The sequence below is a fragment of the Physeter macrocephalus genome, chromosome 8, assembly GCF_002837175.3.
Source record: "Physeter macrocephalus isolate SW-GA chromosome 8, ASM283717v5, whole genome shotgun sequence".
In the NCBI taxonomy this organism is placed as follows: Eukaryota; Metazoa; Chordata; class Mammalia; order Artiodactyla; family Physeteridae; genus Physeter; species Physeter macrocephalus.
Window position 1 is genome coordinate 120,297,443 of NC_041221.1, and position 24,983 is coordinate 120,322,425.

Below are 24,983 nucleotides of genomic sequence, written 5' to 3' on the forward strand. Positions count from 1 at the left end.
CCAGCCATCCACCCACCCTCCCACGCTCCCATCCACCCTCCCATCCACCCCCCCATCCACTCATCCACTCATCCACCCATCCACCCACTAAACCAACTAACCAACAGATATTTATTGAACACCAAGCACTACAGTATGCTGAGTTCTCTGTTAACCGTTAGCGAAACTATAGCAAGCAAGACATTTTATCTTTGCCCTCATTGAGGTTATAGTCTGGCAGATTTTAATTAAATGTTTGTTTAATGCTGCCTTCACAGTCTACAATTTGTTTAAATAGCTAGCTTTAACTCTTTAAGCCCCGATGTCCTTTTTACAGAATTGTAATGGATTACCCTTCCAACACCTAGGAACCCCATTCTAGACAAATTTTCAAAGATTAGATGGGAAAATGTGCAGATGGTCATGCCAGAATAAATGCCTTCTGATTTGTTTAAGTGTGTATCTCTTCTATTGAACTGTAAATTGCTTTAGGGCAGGGACTGGGTCTTAAGTTTTTAATGCCTTGCACTAAGCACGGTGGCTGGCACATAGTAGCTGCTTTCTAAATGTTTGTTGAAAGAATGCTGTCTGGGAAGTCAGAAGTCTCCATTCAAGGCTCACCATTACTGCCATGACCTTCTGTCCTTGCTGCCTCATCTCCTGGATCTTGATGGGGAGGAGATCTATGGCAAACCAATGTGTTCATTCAGTCCTCTGCACAACTGTGCAAACCTTCCTTCAAGAAGAATGGTTCTGAGAAGCCAAATTTCATCCCTCTCCCATGTTTCTTGCTCCAGGACAAACTTGGAATTTCACTCGGTTTTGCCTGTAAGCAGTTATCTTGGGAGGACAGCAAGCTCAGGGTGCTCTCCCTTGAGACCACCTGGTTTAGGCCTGCTTTAGCCTCCACACTCTCACTTTCTTGAGCACCCTGAATCTAGGATTTATTTTGTTTCTTCCATTCTCCTGTGATCCAGGGCATGATGGTGTAAATTGGGAATTGAGGGCCGGCTTGGTACTGTCCCAGCTTGACATAAGGAATGTCTCCTAAATTATTTAAGATCTGAAAATATGTTTTCTACACTCGACAGATGGTCACTTTCCCCTTAATAAAGTGTGTCTGACAATCACACTTTATTGGTGTGGTTAGGAAAAGAATGTCGTAGACTTGAGAAAACATAATAATTTAGAGAGTGACACATTGCAGTGAAGAAATAAAGCTGTAGACTACTTTGAAAAGTAAAACCATAGGAAACCATGATTTCATTGGAACAAACGTTCTGTGTCCTCAGAAAGTTCTTACTAAAAAAAGGAGGGTGACCTCTAGGGCATGGTGTGTGTGTGTCTACACATACATGGAAGTAGCCTCGCTCTGATTTTTTAGGGACATTCTCTTTGCAAACATTCCCCACTTAGTACCTTGTAAGTTTTTTAATATTATCACTAGCATAGCAGTTTGCACCTAGGCTTTGGTCCAAGCTGCTTCTTGGAAATCGTAGGTACCATGGTGAAGTATAAAATCACGTATCATTTTCATCGAGGTCTAAAGGTCTGTATAGTATCATACTCCGTGGAATTTATAAACCAGTAATTTCCACTACAGTTAGGATTAAATAGTACCCCATGAGATACAGTGCATGAACCATATGGAGAATTCAAGTGCTTACCACAATGCACTCACTTTACTGTGTTCTTTTGTGGCTTTCAAGTGTAGAACTATCATAGATAATGTGCAAATCCCAGCAGTTCACACTGGTAATATTTCTAGGATTATTTTAACAAAATAATGGTCCCCTTTCCTATTTGGTAGAAAACTAAGGCTTTGTTTTTCCAACTGTAGGAATATGTTCATTCAAATTTCCCTGTGGTTTAATTTTCCAAAATTGAAGCTTTCTCACAAGGAGCACGTTGTTTATTTTTTTCAAAATCCACCTTTCACTGATTTGAGAAAGGATGGAGAGTAGCTGTGCATGTTCACTAGTCAGAGTCTGAGATCAGTCATAAGGCAAGATTCTGTGATGCTCAGTGCTGAGATCTGGTTCCATGGATCCCTTTCCACCTCGGCAAAAGTGAAAATGAGGGAGAAGATCAAGAAGGGCCAGAATGGGAGGGTAGCTGGAAGCTGTGGTGTTTTCGCTCGTTCATCTCAGTAGATAGAGAAAAACGTGGTAATACTGTGAGCTGCCCTTTGTTTATAATACATACAGTTCGTGGCAGCAGTCTTTATAAGCCCCAGTGGCATTTAACAAATATGAGAAGATACAGGCTTTCTTGATTACTTAGATCTGAATGTTTATTCAAGCTTTCATGAGAGTTTTTCTTCATTTACACAGAGCTCTCTCCACTGAACAAATGTCCATTTTTAAGTGTGGACCCAGTACATATGAAACAAGTTTTCACAGGATTCAAATTCATTTGGTCAGGACTTCTTGCTGGTTACTTTAATTAAAACTGGATTTTTTTAAAAAAGAGTAAAAGCAGTCTTTAAATGGGTGGCTTACATCAAAGATTTTACAGTTTGTGAAAAACATTAGTGCTGATACAAAAAAAAAGAAAAAAAGGAAAGAAATGAAAAAGTGCTGCATGAAAATATTTCCAAGGCTGTTCTTAGCAATATAGGATTAGCGATATTTTCCTTTTCAGTGTAGATGTTGTATGGATACTGGAGACAGTTGTGCACTGGGGTATTAACTGCTGTGACAGAGGAGAAGGGAAAAGATAGGTTTGCAGCCGAGCCTGCGGATGGCACCAAGCCAGTGCCCTGAAAAATGGCAAACGTGTCACAGCTAACAGCTGGATGCAGAAATGTTTCTCTTTAATTTAGATGGATAAAACTTTTTTCACAGCAGGGCACTCTCAAAAGAGGACAACATCAAAGAGGGTGGGTCTCCCCAGTCAGACATCAGCGGGCTCCAGGATGGAGCAAAATGAATGAACTGTCAGAACTCTTCCAGCATATATGCTTCTGCCATGTGAAAAGTTAAAGGTTCAGTGGCTTGTTCGGATCACAGACAAAGTCCTGATAATGCAAGCCTGATCCCCAAAGTCTTCCCTCTGATCAACAGACAGAGGATGTCTGAAGAAGAATCTGGATTGATGGATGGCAGGCTTTGTATGGATGACCACCGCCATCCTCGGAGATAAAGGGATTCACCAAATGCTCAGAGGCTCTCGGGAGCTCCTGATCTCCATGCTGGAATCCTCAGTCACCCACTCTCCTCTGCCAGCCTGCAGCCTAACAGCTGCTACCCCACAGTGTGACCAAAACACCCATCTCATCTCTTCCCACGCCTGGCTCTCTGAGGCAGGGTTCACAGATACCACCACCGGTGTTTTACGGTTTATTGACACTTTTCAACTGTTTTTCTGATTACCATATTTCAGTCTTGACTTATGTGTTAGTATTATCTGCAAAGTCAACATAAACCTCTAATGATTTTCTAATATTTCTGGAACTTGATGAATGTGAATTGACAAAGTACAGTATATAGCTTTATATCAGCATTACTGAAAATACGGCAACGGTGTATATAACCATTACTCATTTCTTGACCTTTGAAGCCTCAACTCAAAACCTTGGCATTCCAGATATTCCAAAATACTCCAAACCAAAATGAGAGGGAAGAGTTTTCTTATGAAAAATAACAACAAAATAAGTTAATTCTAATGGAGGGAGACATTTTTGAAATGAAAAAAACATGTATAGTATTATATATTTGAGAAAAATGTGGAAAAACTGAACACAAATAAATCTGGCCACACTAACGAGTATTTGCTTTAATGAAGAAACTTTCATTTTAGAATGTGCATCTTCACCCACAGACTTATGCTTTGGCCATTTTTTTGGTGGTCCTGGTCATTATGACACATTGGCAGTGGAAGGAGAGTGGGTTTTACAGAGTGGGGGAGTGGTGGCTTTGTCCATTGCATGGCTGCTTTGTGTAAATTTGACTAACAGGTTAAGTAATTCTCACTAAATTGACATTTGCTCTGAAAATAGGAATTTGATAATGACATTATTAATCACTATGGACATATTCATGGTCCTCATTCCTTCCTTTGAAGAGTTTCAGGCGCTTTTAATGAAAAAGCTCAGCTAGTTCTCCCTGGTAAGACAAATGGGATGTGATAAAAACAACAGTCACATGGTGGCCCATGATTCAGGAGGGTTTCATCCTTGTCACACTCACGGACCCACTATATGACTGTGGGCAAGTCATTTCACCTTTCTCAGCCCAAAGTTTCTGATTTCTAAAATGGAATAAATGTTCCAGCCTACCTTCTAGGTCAGTTGTAAGGATCAATTAAGCTTGGGAAAGTATTCTGTAAACTAAAATCCCACTCAAATGTGTATGACCTGGTTATTAGCTGCTGTTCTTTTTTTGTGTTAAGGTGGAGGCAGATGCTTCACTCATTTTTTTTTTTTTTTTTGGTGGAGCCACACAGCTTGCAGGATCTTAGTTCCCTGACCAGGGATCAGACCCGTACCCTCGGCAGTGAAAACACAGAGTCCTAACCACTGGACCACCAGGGAATTCCTGCTTAACTCATTTCTCAAGTATTGTTTTGTGGTCTCTCTTCTCACGGTTTGACTTAGCTTGAGTTGAAAGTTTACAAGTAAAGCTTTTAGGAGACCACAGTGGTGTGCTTCTTGCTGTCTTCCTCTCTAGATTGGGAAGCAGTGCCCGGAAGCCATGGCTGACAGTGCTTTCTGTCGATCTGATGCTCAAGGCTGCCATCCACAAATGTCCCCTGCTCCTCAGCCAGGTACATTTGACTGCAGAGACAGCTCACCTACCTTGACCATGTTCAGTGCTCATGTAGACATGAGGCACTGTGAGTTGGAGCCTCCTCTGGCCAGAAATGTCAGTGTCTTCAGAGGTCAAGCAGTCCTACATGGTAGGGGATGTTCAGTAAAAGGGCTGAAGCCACAATTAATTAAAATTCTTGTAACAACCATTGTTACAGAGATACTCCAGGAATGCTCTTAAAGGTGTGGTGGGTGCCTGTGTCTTTTGGATTACATGTTTGTAACACTGTGTTACTTTAAGAAATGGAAAATGTAGAATTGAAGAAATGCTTCCTTACTGTTCTCTAGATAGTATTCACATTCATCCAGAATTTTTTATTTTTTGTTTTATTTTTGAATAGACTCATTGGGGGGGCAAAAACATAAACTAGAACGACTGGTTTATTCCTACACCCCCTTTATGTTATTCCCAATTTTTCCTTCTCTCTCTTTGAACAAAAGTTGATTTCCTGGTATGTACAAAACTTTGTGTAACGTACCGATGGTTAAAATCTTAAAATATTTAAAATGCATTCCTGCCCTCAATGAGCTTGTAATGTTCCGGTCTTGTAATCTTAGCAGTAATGAGTTTGCAAATGCCACATGTATTATCTTGTGGTCAGTGTCCACGAGCAGGTTAGTAGATGAAGTCCAGGCTGACATTTCCCATCTAATTATAGTGATGGCCTAAGGATAGCTAATGCTTTCTGGACTCTTACCATGTGCCCAGCGCTGATTTAAATCCTTTACGTATACTAGCTCATTTGATTTTCATATCAGCCCTTTGACTGGGACTGTCATTAACACCCTTTTTTTTTCAAAGAAGGTCTCAGCTTCCTCAAGAGGTTAAGTAACTGCCCAAAGTCACTTGGCCATCCGAGGTGAAGCTATGATTGTAACTCACACACATTGGAGCTGACACCCACACGCGTGCTCTTAACCTCTGCCCTCTACCCTCTCCAGTTCCTCCTGACTGGGGTGGCTCCTATTGCACGTTTTCATTGGTAATACTTTAGAAATGCTCCTCTAACAACCATACTATTAAAAGTAAAATCTTTTATTGAGCAACAAAGGTATTGTGTTTTTTAACTTTTCAGTCCAAACAGTCAAGAATTATTCTTTTGTGTAAATAGTTGTATAACAAAATATTGCACCTCTATCTTCTGATACAAAGGAATCTCACAGTAAAACATTTTTATCCATCTTGCCAAACAGTATAGTTTTCAATTCAGTTTTTCAAATTACTAATACACTTGATTATTGAAGCCCTTGTTTTCTGAATTTTACAGAAAGATGGGGCCATCTAAAGGTAGTGTGTAGAGAATAGGTGGAGGAGATCTGAGAAACCCTCTTTGTATCTGTTCTTCCCTGGATCTTCCATGTGCTGTGAAGGGACTTAAAACAGTGCTGGGTTCTCAGGTCTAAACTGGAAAACTCCCCAGGACCTCTTCTTGACCCTTTTCTATGGTAATTGTTTATTACATTTTAATCATCATATGAAAACCACCTTTGCATTTCATAGAATTGAAAGAAGTTAGGTTCAAAAAGGATGTAATATTTTCTTTTAAAAGCCCTGGTTGTTAGTGCTTAGAATGAAGTTTTAATTGCATTTAGTGGCGATTTCTTCTCAAACTTTGAATAAAATCTGAGATCTTTAAGAAGCTATAGAATTATTGTGAGAATTCAATTCAGTTCACTTCAGCATGTTTTGAGTTCCACCAACGTGTTAGGCCTTGTGTTAGATGTTTGGACATAAAATATGCACCCTCACCTCAGATTTTGGGGGAAAACTGAAGGAGACTGGTGTTTCAGCACATGACCAAATGCTGCTGCTTGGGCCTAGGCACGGGGACATGCCACAGTGTGGAATCGTAGGAGAGGGAGCCTGAGATGTCTCCCTACTCTCTGAAAATTGGCTAATACTTTCAAATAAAACCTTTGGAAATTTTCTATTTCCTTTTTTCCATGCTAAAATTCAGAGACCCCAGTTCTGAGAGGAGCAGATTAATGTTTAAGTTATAATTCATGTTCCTTTTGTTTAAGGTCCGTGGCTCTCTTTAGAGTATCTGTAGGATTAAATGAGGTGTGAGGAGGCCTCATTCTGCCATTGACTAGAGTCTCAGTTTGTCTAAGTCAGTAACTTTTGGAGACCCCTTTTCCTTGTGTATATATATATAGTCGTCCCTTGGTATCTGTAGGGGATCAGTTCCAGGACCCACCACGGATACCCCATTCTGTGGATGCTCAAGTCCCCTATATCAGGGGTCCCCAACCCCTGGGCCATGGACTGGTACTGGTCTGTGGCCTGTTAGGAACCGGGCCGCACAGCAGGAGGTGAGTGAGTGGTGGGTGAGCGAGCGAAGCTTCTTCTGTATTTACAGCCTCTCCCCATCGCTGGCATTACTGCCTGAGCTCCGCCTCCTGTCAGATCAGTGTTGGCATTAGATTCTCACAGGAGCGCGAACCCTACTGTGAACTGCGCATACGAGGGATCTAGGTTGCACGCTCCTTATGAGAATCTAATGTGTGATGATCTGAGGTAGAGCTGAGACTGGGTGCTGGGGAGCAGCTGCAAATACAGATTATCATTAGCAGAGAGGTTTGACTGCACAGAGACCATAATAAATCAATTGCTTGCAGACTCCTATCAAAACTCTATCAGTGAGTGGCAAGTGAAAACAAGCTCAGGGCTCCCACTGGTTCTGCATGTGAGTGAGTGGTTATGGTGAGTTGTATAATTATTTCATTATACATTACAGTGTAATAATAATAGAAATAAAGTGCACAATAAACGTAATGGGCTTGAATCATCCCGAAACCATTCCCACCCTCTACCCCGGTCCGTGGAAAAATTGTCTTCTAGGAAACTGGTCCCAGTGCCAAAAAGGTTGGGGACCGCTGCCCTGTATAAGCCAGCATGGTGCATTCGGCCCTCTGCCCTTGTGTCTGTGTGCCCTCCGCGATTGGCTGAATACATGGATGCGGAACTTGCGCGAGAACCAAGGGCTGACTGCAAACTGATAGGTTAGAACAGGCCATCTCTGAGATTTCTTCCAAATCTCATTTCCCTGGCCTCTAAACTTAGCCAAGGTACTCAGCTGTCTAGCAGAGTTGGTGACTGAAGCCTATCTAGTGGAGGAAGTGCTCTGCCTGTGATTTTTCAAATAGGGTCCCGTCTTCACTGTGGGCCCTTGGTGATGTCCCAGTGACTGCGGCAGACAGCAAAGGTGAGGTTCGCTGAGCTGGTGGGGTGCTTCCTGGTGGACTTGCTTTTTATCTGTTCTTATAGTAGACCACAGCAACTTTTATCTGTTTTTATAGTGTAATTACATTTATGACTTCTTTGAATTAAAATGGACCCCTTGCTTAAAAAGATTATTGAAAGCCTCTTCTGGTAAAAATAAAAGAAATGAACTCTCTTCTCTGCACTCCCACTCCCTGGAAAACTACAGCACAGATGCTTGGATCTTGGTCAGATGATGGCTTCTGGGCAGCACCCAAGTGATCAATATTTGCAGTGTTTCCAGGCTATCAGTTCAAACAGGTTTTCTTGAAAGTGCCCCCAGCGGTAGCAGACTGATTTTCATGGGGTAGCAATAATTCTTTTACAGATGGAATTACCAACTTAAATGCTTTATGAGGCCAAGCAGCTAAGTAAATAAGTGAAGTAAGGAACACTTAAGGATAGGGAGTAGTAGGGAGTATGGGGAAGGAGAAAAGCCCATGGCTAAAGAGGCCACTTTGAAGGGACCTTAGTTTCTGTGGATTAGTGCCAGAGATTGGGGACCCATCTTCTGATTTTTTTTTTCTCAAGAAAAATTAGAAATTAGATAAAATTTCCAAAATTTTAAAACACCGGAGAGAAAACAAAATTGGTCAGTTACGTGAATTCAGCCGGAGGGCCACCATTTTGCAAATCTTGCTTTAGAGAAACAGATTGCTCAGAGCCACCAATATACACAAATTCTTATCATTCAGAAGATGGTTTTCTTGCTATTATGTTAAAATGGGCGCAAGTCAGTCACTGGCTTACATTGTTTCTATGATTATTATTATTGTTAATGTTAGTTGGCAGCATTCATAAATGACAAAGCTGTGGACAAGCCACTCATGACCAGCGTTTTTAGGACACAACACTGGTGCAGTTTTTACTCATGTTGTTCTCATTTAAAATAGATTCTTGTTCTAGGAAAATGAGATCGAAGGAGAGAATGCAGTTTCCTGATCTTCAGGATTGCATGAAATGCCTTTCACATGGTGGTTTTCAGTTAATTTATGCGTGGTTTATAATGAGCGACAATTTGTGTGATCATTATCTCAACCACATGTGTGGCATTTCAGTAAATATTATTGGGTTGAAAACTATAAAAATTTCCTTAAAAAGGTAAAAACGAGCTCTCCCCATTACTTATCTTTCTACTCCCACTGATACAGGATAAAAGTAAGTACAGACCAAAACCAGTGGTTTTAAAATAGCAACAAAACAATCAGGAAGGAAATCAGTGGCTGATAATGTAGTGATACATATTACCAAGAGTTTCCCAGGAAGATAACACAGATACAGTTTTTAACCTTGGGTAAGATAGTAGGCTTCTCTATTTTAACAACACATGCAAAAATTGAAGTACAGAGAAATAAATGGCTAGGCTTTCTTTTCGTTTATTTTTCTCTCTTTGATTTAAAAAAAAATCAGAAAAGTCCAAAGTATAATATATAAATGCCATATACAAGCCACCAAAAAAGTGAGTGTTAACACTTTGCCATATTTGCTTCAGAATCTTTTTTTTTTTAAGAAAAATGAAGCATTTCAGGTATATGTGAGTTCCCTTTGTTTTCTTTCCATCCCCTTCTTTCCAAAGCCATGACTCTGATGAAGTTATCATGAATCCTTCCTGTGTGTCTGTTCAGAATTGTACTACATGTATAGATACATATAGGTAGGCATATTGCTATATATATTACAATATACACTCTTATAAAAGATACTGTTGGGTGTTATTTTGTATATTTTGAAATGTTGACAAATGATATCATATACTTTAATCTGCAACCTGATTTTCTCAATCAACATTATGTTTTTGATGTTTATATCAACTAGATCTTAATGCAAACAAATCTAGTTCATTCATTTTAAGTGTTTTGTATTTTTTTGTTGAATAAATAAACCACAATGAATTTATTTTTCTGATGATGGATATTTCTCTTATTTCTAATTATTTACTGTTATAAGCTGTGCTACAGTGAATGCCCTTGAACTCATCTCCTTAGGCACATGTATCAGAGTTTCACTGGAGTAATTTCCTAGAAGTGAAATTGCTGAGTCACAGGAAATATGCATTGTCAACTTTATTTCAATATTGCCAAAATGTTCTCCAATGTGACTGTGCCATTTTATATTCCCTTTCAGCAATGCTAGGACTAGCTTTGTAAAACAAATATACTTTCTACAGCTTTGAGGGGTTTCCATTACAAAATTTAACCCTTTTCCTACCAAGTGTCCTGTGTGTTTCTTTACATGTGTTTCCCCTACCTCCAGAGGGTCATTTGTTCAGCTTCCTTAGAAAAAACAGAGCAAATATTAAAACTTTGGTGGTTCATATTCTTTCAGAATAAAGTGCACAGTTTCCAGCGAAACTATGCTTGATTCAAGGGTTTTTCCAAGGAATTTTTTTCCTAATCTAAATTTAACTCTTACCTTCATTCTCACCATTTGAATGAATACAATTTCTGACCTTTTCGACATTTTCATCAGTCCTGAGGAGGTTGTCTAAACACTTTATGCATGATTTTTGATATTTTTCTGCTTATTTTAAATCTTTTGAAAGGTAATGAAAACAAAATAACTCTTGGTCTTGGCATTAATACATCTCCTTAGATTCCTTAAATTTTTTAGACCTATTAGGTATCTAGCTTAAAATTACATTTTAGCGTCACACAAATGTAGATGTTAATGCGGCTTCCAAGAACAACTTCCCAACCTTGAAATTGTTGCAGCTGCTCTAGACCGAAATCTGCTGAAACATTTCCCCACTCGTGGTTCCTTCTCTCCTGGAAGGAATAATGTCAGCCCGTCTGGATACAGGGACAGTGTCCTTGTATAGTTCAGATACATGCAGAATTTTATCACCCTCTTTAAAAAAAATTTTTTTTTAACTAAGCTCTTAAATGGAAGCAAACTTGAGCTAATGATGGAGAGTAATAATAATACTCAAATTAGGACCCAGAGCTTTTCTGAGAAGTCGTCTTTAGTTCCTCTTTAGTGTGCACATGTGGGTATCTTGGTTTTCCCTATTTTATTCTACTTCTATTAGGAAAATGAACAGAAATAGGCATCACTGCCTTCTGGCCCATGGTTTCTCTCCCAAGAAACACAGTTTAAATGTTAACTCCTAACAGCAGAAGCCAGAAAGTGCTCCAGGATGGTCTTGAGCCAACTGCAAAGGCACGTGTTTTTGACCCACCTCCCTAAATAACTTAGGTTGGAGGTGCTGCCTGTATTAGCGTGATGGGCCCCCTTGAGGAAATTTCACATGCTGTGAATATATGTTGTTATGACTTGACATTTTATGACATTTATGAAGCTTTTATTTTGGGGGGGGGTTGAAAAGCATATCATCAGATTCGTGTTTTGAAAGATCACTCTGGCTATACTTTAGAGACTAGGTTGGAAGGGCCTGAAGAAGGTGCAGGAAGATCAGTTAAGGGACTTTTGTAGTCCTTCAGGCAAGAGAGGAAACTGGTTTGGGCAGGATGGTGATGGTGGAGAGGGAGAGATGTTTAGGAGGGAGATTCAGCTGGATCTGGTGATAGCTGGGCTCTGGCGGGTTGAGGGAAAGAACAGTGTCAAGGTTGAATGAGCTTCCTCAACTCTGACTGGATGCACACTTGTGCGATCCAACTAGGTATATGGGATTTTCATCAGTTTCATGTGAAATCGTGTGATATCGGTATCAGGCTGAAGCCAGGGAGGCTCACCCTCGTGCTATGCGCTCATTGTGTGATATTTGGGGAAAGCCTGACAAATAGCCATCTACTTTCCTCAAGGCGGGAGGAGTTTTACCAGGTAGGTAAAAATTGTAGGATTCCTGTAATCACAGTATACTTAGTTTAAGGAGACTATTGTTGAAACAGTGTGGGAGGAAACACTTTTTTTTTTTTTAACATCTTTATTGGAGTATAATTGTTTACAATGGTGTGTTAGTTTCTGCTTTATAACAAAGTGAATCAGCTATACATATACATGAATGGATAAAGAAGGAAACACTTTTTTATACTCATTTTCAAGACTGACTGGCTAGTGTCTGGTGTTCAAATGAGCTAACGCTCAAGGCAACACCCACGACTACATATAAACGTTAGAGGGCTTCCCTGGTGGCGCAGTGGTTGAGAGTCCGCCTGCCGATGCAGGGGACGCGGGTTCGTGCCCCGGTCCGGGAGGATCCCACATGCCGCGGAGCGGCTGGGCCCGTGAGCCATGGCCGCTGAGCCTGCGCGTCCAGAGCCTGTGCTCCGCAACGGGAGAGGCCACAACAGTGAGAGGCCTGCGTACCGCAAAAAAAAAAAAAAACATTAAAAAAAAACGTTAGAGAGTTTTACTTGCTGTTGAGGACATTAGCTACGAGCACAAAGGAGAACTGCGCTTCTCCAAATGTGTCATTATTTTCACTAGCAGCTGTCATGGGTGGTTTGTTCATGGGGGAAGGACAGGGCAGGGGGCTGGATCATCAACATTTGGGGATCCATTATAGATAAACAGTGGCATTCAAAGAACTGATGGCTTTGTTCAGTGTCTCACGCGTTGTCAACCGCAGACTCAGGGTTGAGACTTTGAGCCTTTGAAACAGTTTCCTAAAACGAAAGCAAAGACAACAACAGCAAAATAAGTACAGTGTAATAACCTAACCTAAATATGAAATATGTCATTAGGTTGCTCGAAGAGCAGATGTATCCACTGCATGAAATGTTTCCATTTTCTGCCATCATCCCCGAACTAGGAATTTAAAGTCATTAATCTTAAATATAATATAATCCAGGAATCTCTTCATTCTTCTCAGGCTACATTGATTATCAGCTGTGATCACTCTGGCCTGCTACCCAGTTATAACTTCTCCAACAATTGTATTGGTTAGATTGGTGTCTCTCTTCTGTTTCTGGGGGTTAGTGGAAAGATTGGGGGTGAAGACAATTGAGTTCAAGAAAAGCCAAAAAAAGAAAAAAATCAGCTATTTTAAAATGACTGGTGATGATAAAAAGAACTGTCATCACTAAGCCCTTTGGCCTCCAGAATAGAAATACTGAGCTAAATTAATATGAATGACCCTACTAATTTTAGGGCCGAAATGTAACCAGTGAGGCTCTCTGTGAGACTTATCTCTGTGTCTATTTGGAAAGGAAAAGTGGAAAGGCTGATTAGCAAAGGTAAAAAATATTTTCTCAGGATGCTCTGGGGAACAGAATCTTACTGCTCATTTTATTTGAAAAGGTCCAGTTTTGCCATGGTCCTTCTGAGAACTGTACCCCTTGCTTCCTGGCTGCCCCTAGGGCTGAGGATGACCTTTGAGAATTGCTGTACATCTATAACCCCGGATCTCCCACTCCTCTAGATACCACAGCCTTCAAGGTACCCAGGGCTGACCTGGTTTCTGGAAGTGAGAGTCGATAGTCTCTGCTGTCAGCACTGACTCCCCATGTCCTAGGCTGGCTAGTTGTTTCACAGAAGACTTTTTGTCCCACACTTATTGCCTGGTTTGAAGCAGATTTCATTTCCTTGAATGTGATCTTGAAAGAAAATCTGCTTGAGGTGGCTTAAGGCAATAATTATTAGACCAACCTTAGTTAAGACATTAAAAATCCATAGGAAACAGTTATTATTATTTTTTTCTTTCCCTTTGTGAGGGTCTCTCTTTTTTCATGACTCCTCTCCTAATAGTTTCAGGTCCTGACAGCTGAAGTCCTACATCTTCTGCGAGGTGAGAGTCCGTTTATTTCATCTGAATCAGAGTCTGCTTTATCAGTGTGATACAGCTCCATAACGCTCCAACCTCTGCTAGGTGTCACCCAGCTTGTTAAGCAGATGGTCCCTGCCTCCTGAATGCCTTCGAGCAGTTATGTGTTTGAGAGGAGGGCCTCTCATGTGGATGTTCCAGCCATGTCAGCGTGGCCTCGCCTCTCAGCTTGCTTTGTTTACCCAGCAGCTCATTACTTAAGAGTAGCCTGTCAAAAGAGGTTAAATATTCTTTGGGAAACATGGTCACTCACATCCTTGAGATGCCACAAATATATTTAATAAAGGGAAGATTGGCTTGATAAGAAAAACGTGATTAACTTGCATCACCAGAAAATGTTTTTCTTCTGTTATTCCAGTTGAGATTCCACAAGCATTCATAAGCACTAGCAAACCTACGGTCAATAAATTGCTGCAGCCGACACATAAAGACACCAAGGGAAGCAGGGAAAATGATTGCTGATGATTCGTTCTAACTACTTGACCTTCTGACCTCTTCTCTAGATATATGACCAAGATGGGACACTACAGCACTTTATTGATGGTGGGGAACCTAGTAAGTCGAGCTGGATGAGGTATATCCGATGTGCAAGGCACTGCGGAGAACAGAATCTAACAGTAGTTCAGTACAGGTAAAGTATACCTTGATTTACCACTTACAAAGCCAAAGCCCTTTGCCTTGCATATATAAATTCAGGCTTGCTGCTAGTTTTGAAAAAATCCTACAGTCCTGAAGAACTCTGCAAGGACTGGCAGGAATTTTTTTGCTAGGTTTGTGATATCTCTTTAGTTCTTGTAACAGTAATTTCTTGAGAATTCAGGAAGAAAGATGCTAAGAGAAAGCCTTTTTCACTCACTGCATGTGGTAAAGTTACTTCCACATCATCACCTGAACTTTCATAATAGCCTGAGTGAGTCCAGCGAACTCACTGACTTGGAGTGATTTCCCCCCCAGCAGATGTGTTTAGAGATTCAGCCCCAGGTCGCTTGCCTTCAGTCCCCTTCAGTCTGGCTGTCTCCTAGAGAGAACAGTTTGATTTGTACAAAGGCATGGGAAATCAAGAACTCTCAACCCTCCCAAAGCTGCTTTTCTAAAACCGTTATGCTCAGCAGCCTTGGCTGAGTCAGAGCAACCTCTTCTGATCCCTTGAAAGGTGCCAAAGCGTTTGGCTTTGGTCCTGCGACAATTCAGAGTACGTTTCAGGGGATGAGGTAGTTCCGGAGCATAGAGAAGGCCCTGGTCTCCTGAGGGGTTTGGGCAAAGCCCAAAGGGTAACAAAGATGAGGTGAGCCACGCCCCATTGCCCAGAGTCTCATAGGGAGGCCTGGGGTGGGGTAGGGGCATAGAAGCAGGGTGGATTCCCAGAGCCTAAGCCACACCTGCCCAGTGCACCTGTTGGTCAGGCATTTCCATTTAATGCTAAAAGCTGGAGTGGAGACAAAAAGGCAAAGACAGATCCCATAGGAAAAAAGCCCTGCCACTAACCCTTCTTTTCTCAGAATCCCTCGAAAACATGTGCCCTGTAAATATATGACCTCAGTTATAAACAGCCGTGTTCCCTTTCGGATCAGAAGCAACTGTTTAGCTTTACCAGGCACCACAGACACATCAAAGCAGAAGAGCCCTTGCTCGGCAACTTGGAGTCCTGCCTATGACGATTTATTTTCATTCTCATTTTTTTTTTTTTAAATGAAGACTTAAAAAAAAAAAAAAACTTTATTCCCCTTATAGGTTAAAGGCTGCACAAATCTGGCTTGCTCTCCAAAGGCCTCCAAATTCAAAAGGAACATATTTGGACAGCATGTGACTCACTGCCTTGGTTTCCTAGGCAGTTATCTTTCATTACATAAGGGTTTAAAGGAACTTGTGCACGACGGGATCTGGTTACAGTCTGTATATGGGCTTCACCCACCTTCCCTGCAGCTGCATCTCTGTCATGAAGTTTTTATAAAACTCGGAGCTAGAAATTAGTAAAGGTTGTGCTTGTCCATTCGGCAAGAGATAGATTGGCTGGTTCTGTCAGGGGCACCCAGGGAGCTCTTGAGGCAAATTCTGACTTTGGGAAAATAAGAAACCCCTACGAGGAAGGTAGGTATGAGCAAGTCATTACCTTTCTGTCAATATTAAGTGGGTTTTATGGCTCCCTTTCCTGATGGCACTTACCCATCAAGTTCTCTCTGCCAATCTGTTTTCGATTACTCCAGATCTTTATAAAATGAACTACAAAAACACAATTTAAAAACTGGCATCCATCACCAGTGACCACGTCCAAGAGTAAGAAAATAGAAAAGTTGGACCCTGAAGAGCCAGCCTAATTTTTATTGTACATGAATGTCCTCTTCACAAAAAGTCAGCTGGTTTAGATTCATTCTGTTATGATTTGTAATATCTAAATGGAATTTTCTTCAAAGCACCCTTGATTGATTGACCCTTAGCTGAACGTTTTGTTTTTATTTTGAGGCTGACAATAATGTTTGTTGGCGTGTGTTCTGCTTCAGCTGCGTTGGGACGCCATGAAGCTATCTTTATGAGTCATCCAACCACAATACTAAATACATGTCAGCAAAGGAAATATTATCTGAAAAGGGAAAAATCCCTTTGATGTGCTTCAACATGCAGAGATTTCTGCGAGTTTTGGAAGCTCTGCCCGCTTGTAAGGAACGGTGTATGCTTACACATTTTTTTCCCCCTTTCGGCCTACTCTGTGCCTCAAAAGACCACCCATTGCTCGAAAACAGTTCTGCTCTTTCAGCGGCAAAGTGTGTCATTTGGTTTTAGCACATTCATTTGCCGGGCGCTGTGTTTATATTAAGGGAAGCCAAACCGAGAGATGAAATGTTACAAGGGTGAAGTACAAAGTCGACTCAATTTTTCTCAAGTTAGGAGATGCCAGTGATTTATAGCCCGGCTCCAATTTTGATTTTTTTATGTAGCAGTGGAAAGAATTAATAAAATGCACAGCTCTTGGAGGTGTGGAGGGAGGAAGGGGAGTGAGGTCCGGACAGCTGGCTGGAGTTTTTGTCAGATATTCATAGAATGTTGGGAAAAAACATTCTGCTTAGCTAGCAGTGCCCTCGTGAGACAGAATGGCAGCAAGTAAGGAAAATAACAAGATAAATGAAATTTTTGCTGCTGCAAGTAAAATATTGAGAATCTGCACTTTTTTTATTGATCTTTATGATCCTATTGCCAAGAGCCACTTTGTGGTGACAAAATATGTTGACAAGTGCATATCTCACTGCCATGAAAAATGTGGTGAAGGCTTCGCATTATGTTTGCAGTGTTACACAAGGAACAAATTGCCCTGCTACGGCCAATTCCTTACAGAAAGGCTAAATTTAAGGTCCACCAACCCTAAATACTTTTATCTTGAACTTGAGGCTAATATTTGTAGCAATTCTTCATTGAGAAAACCGGTCACAGGCTCCTCTTTTAATCTGTAGATTTTTCTTTACAGTGCCGCAGCTGTTATAAAAAAATGGTTATTTCTTGGTACCTTCACTCCATCACTTCAGAGTGTAATCTTTCAGCCAGAGTAAAGTGCTCCTCTTGTATTTACTGAATTTCCATCCATTTCACATAAGAGGGTTTTTCTCTTCTCCTGTATCAAATTTTAGAAAAAAGGCGATGGGGAAGATTTTTATTTCTTTCAGTCCTTATATCACAAAGCTGCTTAATTTTATTACAAATTTGAGAACTCCCAATGCCAAGTTGTAAGAATATATGCAATGCTTTCCCTTCAAATAAGAAATCAATAGTATTAATTTATATGTGAAGTTAAGGCACCGGAGTCTGCAATTTGCCAATAGAGAGAATTTTCTCATTAGTATGAGATGGAATTTTTTTTTTTTTTTTTTTAATGAACTCTTCCTTTCTGCTGTCTCCCGGGCCAAATGTCTTGTCTCTTCAGCCAAGAGGTTCTGTGGAGGGACACTGTGGAAATAAACTGTGAGCTATTTATCGTACCAGGTTACAGGCTCTAATTGGTTGTTGGGAATGATAAGGTGGGTGCAGATTTTATTACAAACAGAAACTGTTTAGGTGGAAAACTGGGCAGAACTTTTTCGGGGCAATAAAAGTGTGGATGGGGCACATGAGTCCTACCGATTACTAAGCTGGGTTTTCTTTTGTTTTGAATAGGTCGAATATATTCTACCGAGCCTGTATAGATATTCCCAGGGGTACCGAGCTTCTGGTGTGGTACAATGACAGCTATACGTCTTTCTTTGGGATCCCTTTACAATGCATTGCCCAGGATGAAAACTGTAAGAATTTATTTTAGCTCTGAATTCACATTTCCAAATACCTATTTCAAAGCTAACTTTTTAAGAGTGTTGTTTGAAACTCCTGAAATGCAGTTCACTCTGCTGTGTAACGCCAATGTGCACAAGTCTGTTCCATCATTTTCTTTTCCTTGTATGTCCTTTGCTTTTTCACAGGGAGTCTTGACTTGTACAGGCCAATTTTTCTTCACCTGCTTATGATTTTAAAACCTTTGTCCTGGTTTTAAATCATTGCCAGCAGAAATGTTAAGGCAGTTGGTATTTACTGAGCACTTACTATGTGTCTGTTTACAAGAGCAGCATAAGATACAACTTCTCCTCTGAAGGGATGCACAGTCTTGCTGGAGTCGCATTATTTGCAAAAATGAAATCATGAGAAAACACTGCTGTTTAATCAGGAGTAACACCCCTCCAGTCGATTGGCTTTGCTTCCTCTTAAGTAGTCATTGGAATGAGAAATCGTAGGAAAAATCATAGACGTATGATTGAGGAATTTGTCTCTCTCTAAACAACTTAGTCTAAAGTGAACCATGTAATTTTCTTCTATCTTTCTCACCATGGCAATCATTATGTTTAAAAAATAATCTAATGTCTAGGCAGATGTGAACTTTTGCAGCAATTTTCACCTAGACTTTATATATTTATTTTTATCAATTCTTTGGGAAAATGTTATAAAGTGATTTCCAGTATTTGGAACAGAATTAAGTGATTCTGATGTGCTTCAGTGAGAAACACTGGTTTTAATGACACTGTTTTTTCTTGTCATCAAATTGACTAATCTGTGAACTGATAATTTGGGATTATACAGTAGAAAAAGAAGCAGCGAGAACAGATCTATTTAAGAAACTTCATTTTGGAAAAAAAATGTGTTATTTTAATTTTTCCTTCTCTACTTACTTTCTCTCACACACATATAAACTCCAAAAAAATGTTTATAATACTACTGATTGAAATGCTGATCAGATATTTCTTTTCCATGTTATCTTTATTTTCTTTGTAAAAAATAGAATCCTCAAAAAGCATATTACTCTCAACTTTCCTTTTCTACTTTACCCTAACCCCAAACCAATCTCAAATCAAAAACTGAATCTTTGGACATGTAAGTACATTCTTCTCACTTCCCAAGTTTCCATTGGAAAGTTTCTCTTTTACAGTCATACTCCTGTTTGAGGGAGTGTCTGTTTCATAGGAGAAAATCTCAATGTTGGACATGAGTGTGTGGTTGGTATTACAAGCAGAAATGGCCATGGCGGCCAGTGTGCTTTGTCTTCCCACAATGGCTCCATGCCCAGCTCCCCTAAAACTAGATGTAGATCCACACACGGAAAAGCACCAGTATCAACTCCCCTGATCTGCTGACATGGGCCTGTCTATACATTAGAACCTTGGTGTAACTTCGCCTTCTAAAGGATGGAATCTGATCCAAAAAGATTCCAGAAATCTTATAAGGCCTTCTGTTTCCTCCTTTAGTACAGCCTGCTCCAGACTCTGAAAATATTGCAGTATGTGTGTCAAGGAATGTCTGGGAGTAAACATATCAAAGTCTAGAGTTGTAAAGTACATAGCACACAGTCCAAAAATACATTCATTCATTCATTCATATTTGTTGAATACTTACTAAGGACCAGCATCATTGCTGGGTGCTACAAATACAGCAGTAAACAAAACAGACAAGAATTCCTGCCTTCCTAGAGCATAGAGTCTAGTAGAGGGAGACAGATTATCAACCTGTATATGAGTAAATAAATAGTTTGTCAGGTGATGATAAGTGTCATAGATTTAACAAAGCAGAGAAGGGGTGAGGAGTGCCAGGAGTTGGGAGTTGCAATTTTAGAGATGATCGGGGTGGGCCCTACTACGAAGGTGGCCTTTGGGCAAAGACTTAAGGAGATGAAGGAGCAAGGCATGTGTTCTTTGGGAGCAGAGTGTTGCAGGCAGCTGGACTCCAAGTGTAAAGACCCAAGATGGAAATGCTACTGGCCTGTCAGAAGAGCATCACAAAGATTGACATAAGTGTGTCAGCTGGAGTGTATTGGTTGAAGTGGGGAGGAGTTACCTTAGATTTGGGGGCAGGAATCTTGTAGGGCCCAGGAGGTCACTGTCAGGACCCTGGCTTTTACTCTGTGTGCATTGGACAAAGGGAGTATGGCAGAGTTTTGAGCAGAAGAGTGATATGATCTGACTGAAGTTGTAACAGGATTACTCTGGCTACTGAGTGGGGACCTGACAGTGAGGGTGAGGATGGAGCAGGGACCAGTTAGAGGCTCTTGCTGGAATTCAGTGGGGGGAGGTAATGGTGGTTTGGACCAGTGTAAAAGTGGTGGAGGTGGTGAGAAGTGGTTGGATTCTTGATATATTTTGAAAGTAAAGTCAGCAGCATTTGCTGACACATTGGATGCTGAGTGAGAGAAAGGAGTCAAAGATAACTCCAGGGCTTTGGTCTGAGGAGCTGGATGGATGGAATGGCCAGTTACTGAGTTATGAGTCAGACATGGGAACTGTGGAATGACTGCTCAGGGAATGTGTTTCTTCCCCTTGACGTGGATCTCTGGGGTGGAAGTCTCACATCTATGACATTGCTTCCACCTTGTTATGCTGTTACATGGACAAGAGGGATTTAGGGGCTGGGCTGGAGGATTGGGGGTTGTATGTGCCATTCACAGCCACCTGACGATGATGTCTAAGAGTGTACCAGCTGGTCTCCAGTTTCAGTGTGATAGTGCCATCAAAAATGTGCTTTCTGGGCTTCCCGGGTGGCGCAGTGGTTGAGAGCCCGCCTGCCGATGTAGGGGACGCGGGTTCGTGCCCTGGTCCGGGAGGATCCCACATGCCGCGGAGCGGCTGGGCCCGTGAGCCATGGCCGCTGAGCCTGCGTGTCCGGAGCCTGTGCTCCGCAACGGGAGAGGTCGCAGCAGTGAGAGGCCCGCGTACCACAAAAAAAAAAAAGTACTTTCTGGCAACACCAAGTGCTTTGCTTCTGAGGCCTTCTTTCTCCCATTGTCCAACCTGTGTGAAGCATTCTTGAGGTTGCTGATTATAGTATTGAATAAACTCTCCCGGGGCACATGTTATGTATCATTTAGCACCTGAAATCCTTGGAAGAAAATTCACAAAGCTAACGCACCTCGAAGTATTGTGGGTTCAGTAGGTAAACTATGCAGCTCTTTTAGGTTGAGTTCAGAGCTCTAAGTAATGGTGGAGGGAAGTTTAAAGGGAGTTAAGTCATTGACTAAAATGCTCAGCAATGACCATCTCCCTCCCCCCTAAGGGTATTACAGGAATTTTATTTCAGTTCTTGTCTCAAAGTCATATATCTGTCATGTGATTGGCCACCCAGGAAACCAGCAGAAAGCTTCATCAGATGGCGTGGGGGGAGATATATGACTTTGACTCTAACTCGAAGATGGATTGTCATTCCATATGATTCACGGAGAGACCTAGGGATGCTTTATAATGAGGGATCCTTATTCTGTACTGAGAAAATACTCTGTGTGATTTAAAAGCACAAATGTGTGAAAGGGCATGGACAGATAATTTAACAGATAGCCTTCTGCAACCCTCAGTAATTGAAATCATCTCAATGGGATTAGCAATTTGAAGACAATTTTTATCCTACTGAGTTAGCCACAAAATAAATTAGGTACCCTAAAAAGAAGCTTCTTGAGATCAAAGACTTATTTGACAAAATGCTTCCACAGAACCTCCTTATAGTGCTATGCACACAGTAAACAATTAATACATGCTCACTGGATACATATTGAGAATTTTGTTGCCATTACTAGAAGGGGTACATAGTTCAGCTAGATTTTTTTCTTGGTTAATGAAATTGATACATGGTCCAAGACATTCAAGGAAAATATGATTTTACTTAGTGAATAATACGTATTAAGCGCTTTCATTTATAAAAATATCATTTTCTTCTCATGGTTCTTTCAACGGCAAAAGTACACATTTCCTATTGAGCATGTGGGCAGGTTCAGGCTTCAGTCACTGGCCCCTCTGGCAGCGGCCACGAAGCAGTGGGACACACTCACTGCCTGGAGGAGCCATTGAAAGCAGCCTTGCCTCAAAGAGAAGGCAGCGTTTCACACAGGCATTTGGGTTCTGGAAGCAATTCCTATGTTATTTTCTTAAAAAAAAAAAACACCCATAGTTATAAGTGTAATAGAGCTCCAAAGAGAGCGCAGCTCTGTCCACTATGGGCCTTTCAGAAGAGCCTGAAGGAACGCCTGTGTCGACAGATTGTATCCGCAAGGAGGAATGAGGTTCCCCAAAGCTTCCAGTGGGGGATTAGCTCCTGCAGAGTGTAAAGACCATAGTGTATTCATATTCATTTCAGAGGAAATTGAAAAAAGAAACCTGGGAATAAATGTTAAACACATCTTCCTGCTGCTTTTTCTGTCTTGGCATGTGAAGCTGAGGTAGCAGAATGTGACACTTGATGGCAGCGCAGAGGTTCACTGCACTGGAGTAAACTCTGCCCGCAAGAGGCCTGCCTTTTTCCTTTGATTTTAATGAGCAGAAAATAAAAATTGGCACCTCTGCACGGCGCCCTGACCCCACCATCCCACCAACAATAAGGAACTAGGCCCCGGATAGAAAGGCCCCGCTCAAGCCTTCTACCTATGAACATTGAGGCGATTACAGTATAGTTCAGTCCAATGAGAACATCTGTGTGCAAGGCCCTGTGGGAAGCATTGTGATGGGGTACAAAACCTCAGACCTTGTCCTCAAGGAACTCCGTGTAGGAGAAGGCACGTAAGCAAAAACTACAACGCCAAACCTAACGCAGGTGCCATGTGAGATGGCCGTAGCAGCGAGCCTGGGGTATGCGGGTATTAAGCTCAGTCTTACTGCAGTTGGGAGGGGCCCGGTTCTAGGCTCCTTGTGCACAGTGAGCAGCTGGGACTGGATCCTCACATAAATCCAAGAACCAGAAGTCACTGTTTTGTCCCTTAACGGGACTAGAAAAGTGCTACCCTCAAGCCAATAGGCCATTGGTGAAAAAAACAGTATATCATGCTCCAAAAAACCAGCCCCAGCTATGGGAGGGTACAGGGTTGGATTTTGCATTACCTGCCAGTTATGGAAACCCTGGGCTAAGAAGTAATATAAAAGTTGGCTCAGAACTGGAGGAACCTGTAGGGTCCTAGAACAAACAGAGGAGAAGTCACCCCAGAGGGATGTCTTGGTATCTGCACAGGACTCTTAACAGAAAGCAACAGCCACTGAAAACACCTTCACAGGAGGAAGTGGCAAAAGACACAAGGAAACCCGTTGTCATGAGAGATTTGACCTCTTGGGCTCCTTGATCCCAGCCATGCTTTAGGATTGAGGCCCTCATTCCCCCATTTCTGGGGGTATAGAGGGCTGAAAGGTGCTCCCAGATTTATACTGCCAACCCAGACCTCTCACCAGAGCCCCAGGATCTTGTCCACCTGTCGAATTCCCACCTGCACTTGCCTGTCTCACAGGTGTCTCAAACTAAACATGGTAAAGTGAAACCATCCTACTCTGTCCTGCAAGCTGCCTCTCCCCGAGTTCAGTACCTCTCACTCCCATTCATCCAATTGTTCTTTCTAGAAACCTTGACACCTTGTTCTTTCTCACCCCTTCTATCCAATCATTCATAAATCCCTGTTGATTGTGTATTCTTAAATGAGTTTCTTTTCATTTCTGCTGCCACCTCCCGATCAGTCTCACCATCAGCTTTGACCTGGACCCCTGCGGTAGCCACTTGCATATCACATTTCCCCGTTTAGTATCACAGCAGCCAAAGTGACAATTCACTGATTTGTTGATTTTATTGTTTCAGCTTATTCACTTGTTTTGTTACTAGGTAGTTCGATTCCATAGATCAAAATCCAGAAAGTAATATGAGCATATAATTCTTCTTTCAAAAGGCAATCAGTTGAAACATTCTTAGGTGTACATTCCAGATGTATTTTTTGCCCATTCTCTCATTTGAGCATATTCTCCCTCTCTTTCTCTGGCTCTCACGCTACCCCTCCCCTTGTATGCAAATAGCAGCATACTATATATTCTTTGTTCTGCACCTCACTTTTTCATTTAATGATACAGAGTGATGATGCATTTAAAGCATAAATCTAATAACCTTATACCCTAGCTTAAAACCCTTTTTTGGCTAGCCATTACTCTTATAATCAATCCCTAGTTCTTTAATATGATAGCGCATGGGCTACGTATAGTTTCCAGAAATGTTTTGTATGGCTCACATAGTGTTTTGCAAAATTTGAATTCAAACATCTTTACACTGGCCATGCCCTATTTAGTTTGCTGAAGACCCCACCGTCCTGTGTTGTATTAACCTGCCTCCCAGCACTTATTTCTGCTATGTGCCGTGCCGCCACGGGCATTGGGAATTGTGCTGCCTTCTTCTCCAGCCTCAGCTACAGCCCATCTCTGCCTCATTCTCTGGCCACATGAGTCTGCTTTCCATTCCTTCCATGCCCTGAGCTCCTCACCTCAGCATGCCATGCAGACTCAGTGGCACAGCTGCCAACGTGTCATCTCTTCTCATCACCTTTTTCCTCCCTTTGCACCTGTCTGATGCTGTGTACCCTTCAGGACTCACGTTCAAGGTCACTGCCTCAGGGAAGCCATCATTCCCACCCTAAGTTTAGCCATCCCTGTTAGACATTTTCTTGGCCTCCTTTCTTCTCTGTCATAGCACTTATTACACTTGTAGCAACTGTATATCGTCAATTCTAAAATTCATATATTTTTCACATTTTAATCTTTCTGAACCTGGTAAGTGTGTTATAATGATCAGTGACTTACAATGAACAGTGTGGCTTGCAATTAATGGAATTTTAGACTTGATGAAACCGAGTAAATATTTACCTGTAAGGACATTTGTATAATATCTGTCTCTGTCACTACAGTTTACGTGGCCTGAGAGCCGGG

At 41.4% G+C, this 24,983-nt stretch overlaps 1 protein-coding gene across 1 annotated transcript in view; it reads left to right on the forward strand.

Annotated features, from left to right (window-relative positions):
• The window catches only part of PRDM6 (PR/SET domain 6), a 99,937-nt gene that overhangs the window by 53,668 nt on the left and 21,286 nt on the right, over window positions 1-24,983 (forward strand). Inside the window, exons 3-4 of the mRNA XM_028493164.1 lie at window positions 14,277-14,404; window positions 17,914-18,038. Of these exons, the coding sequence (XP_028348965.1) occupies window positions 14,277-14,404; window positions 17,914-18,038 (253 nt within the window). The remainder of the gene's footprint in view (window positions 1-14,276; window positions 14,405-17,913; window positions 18,039-24,983) is intronic.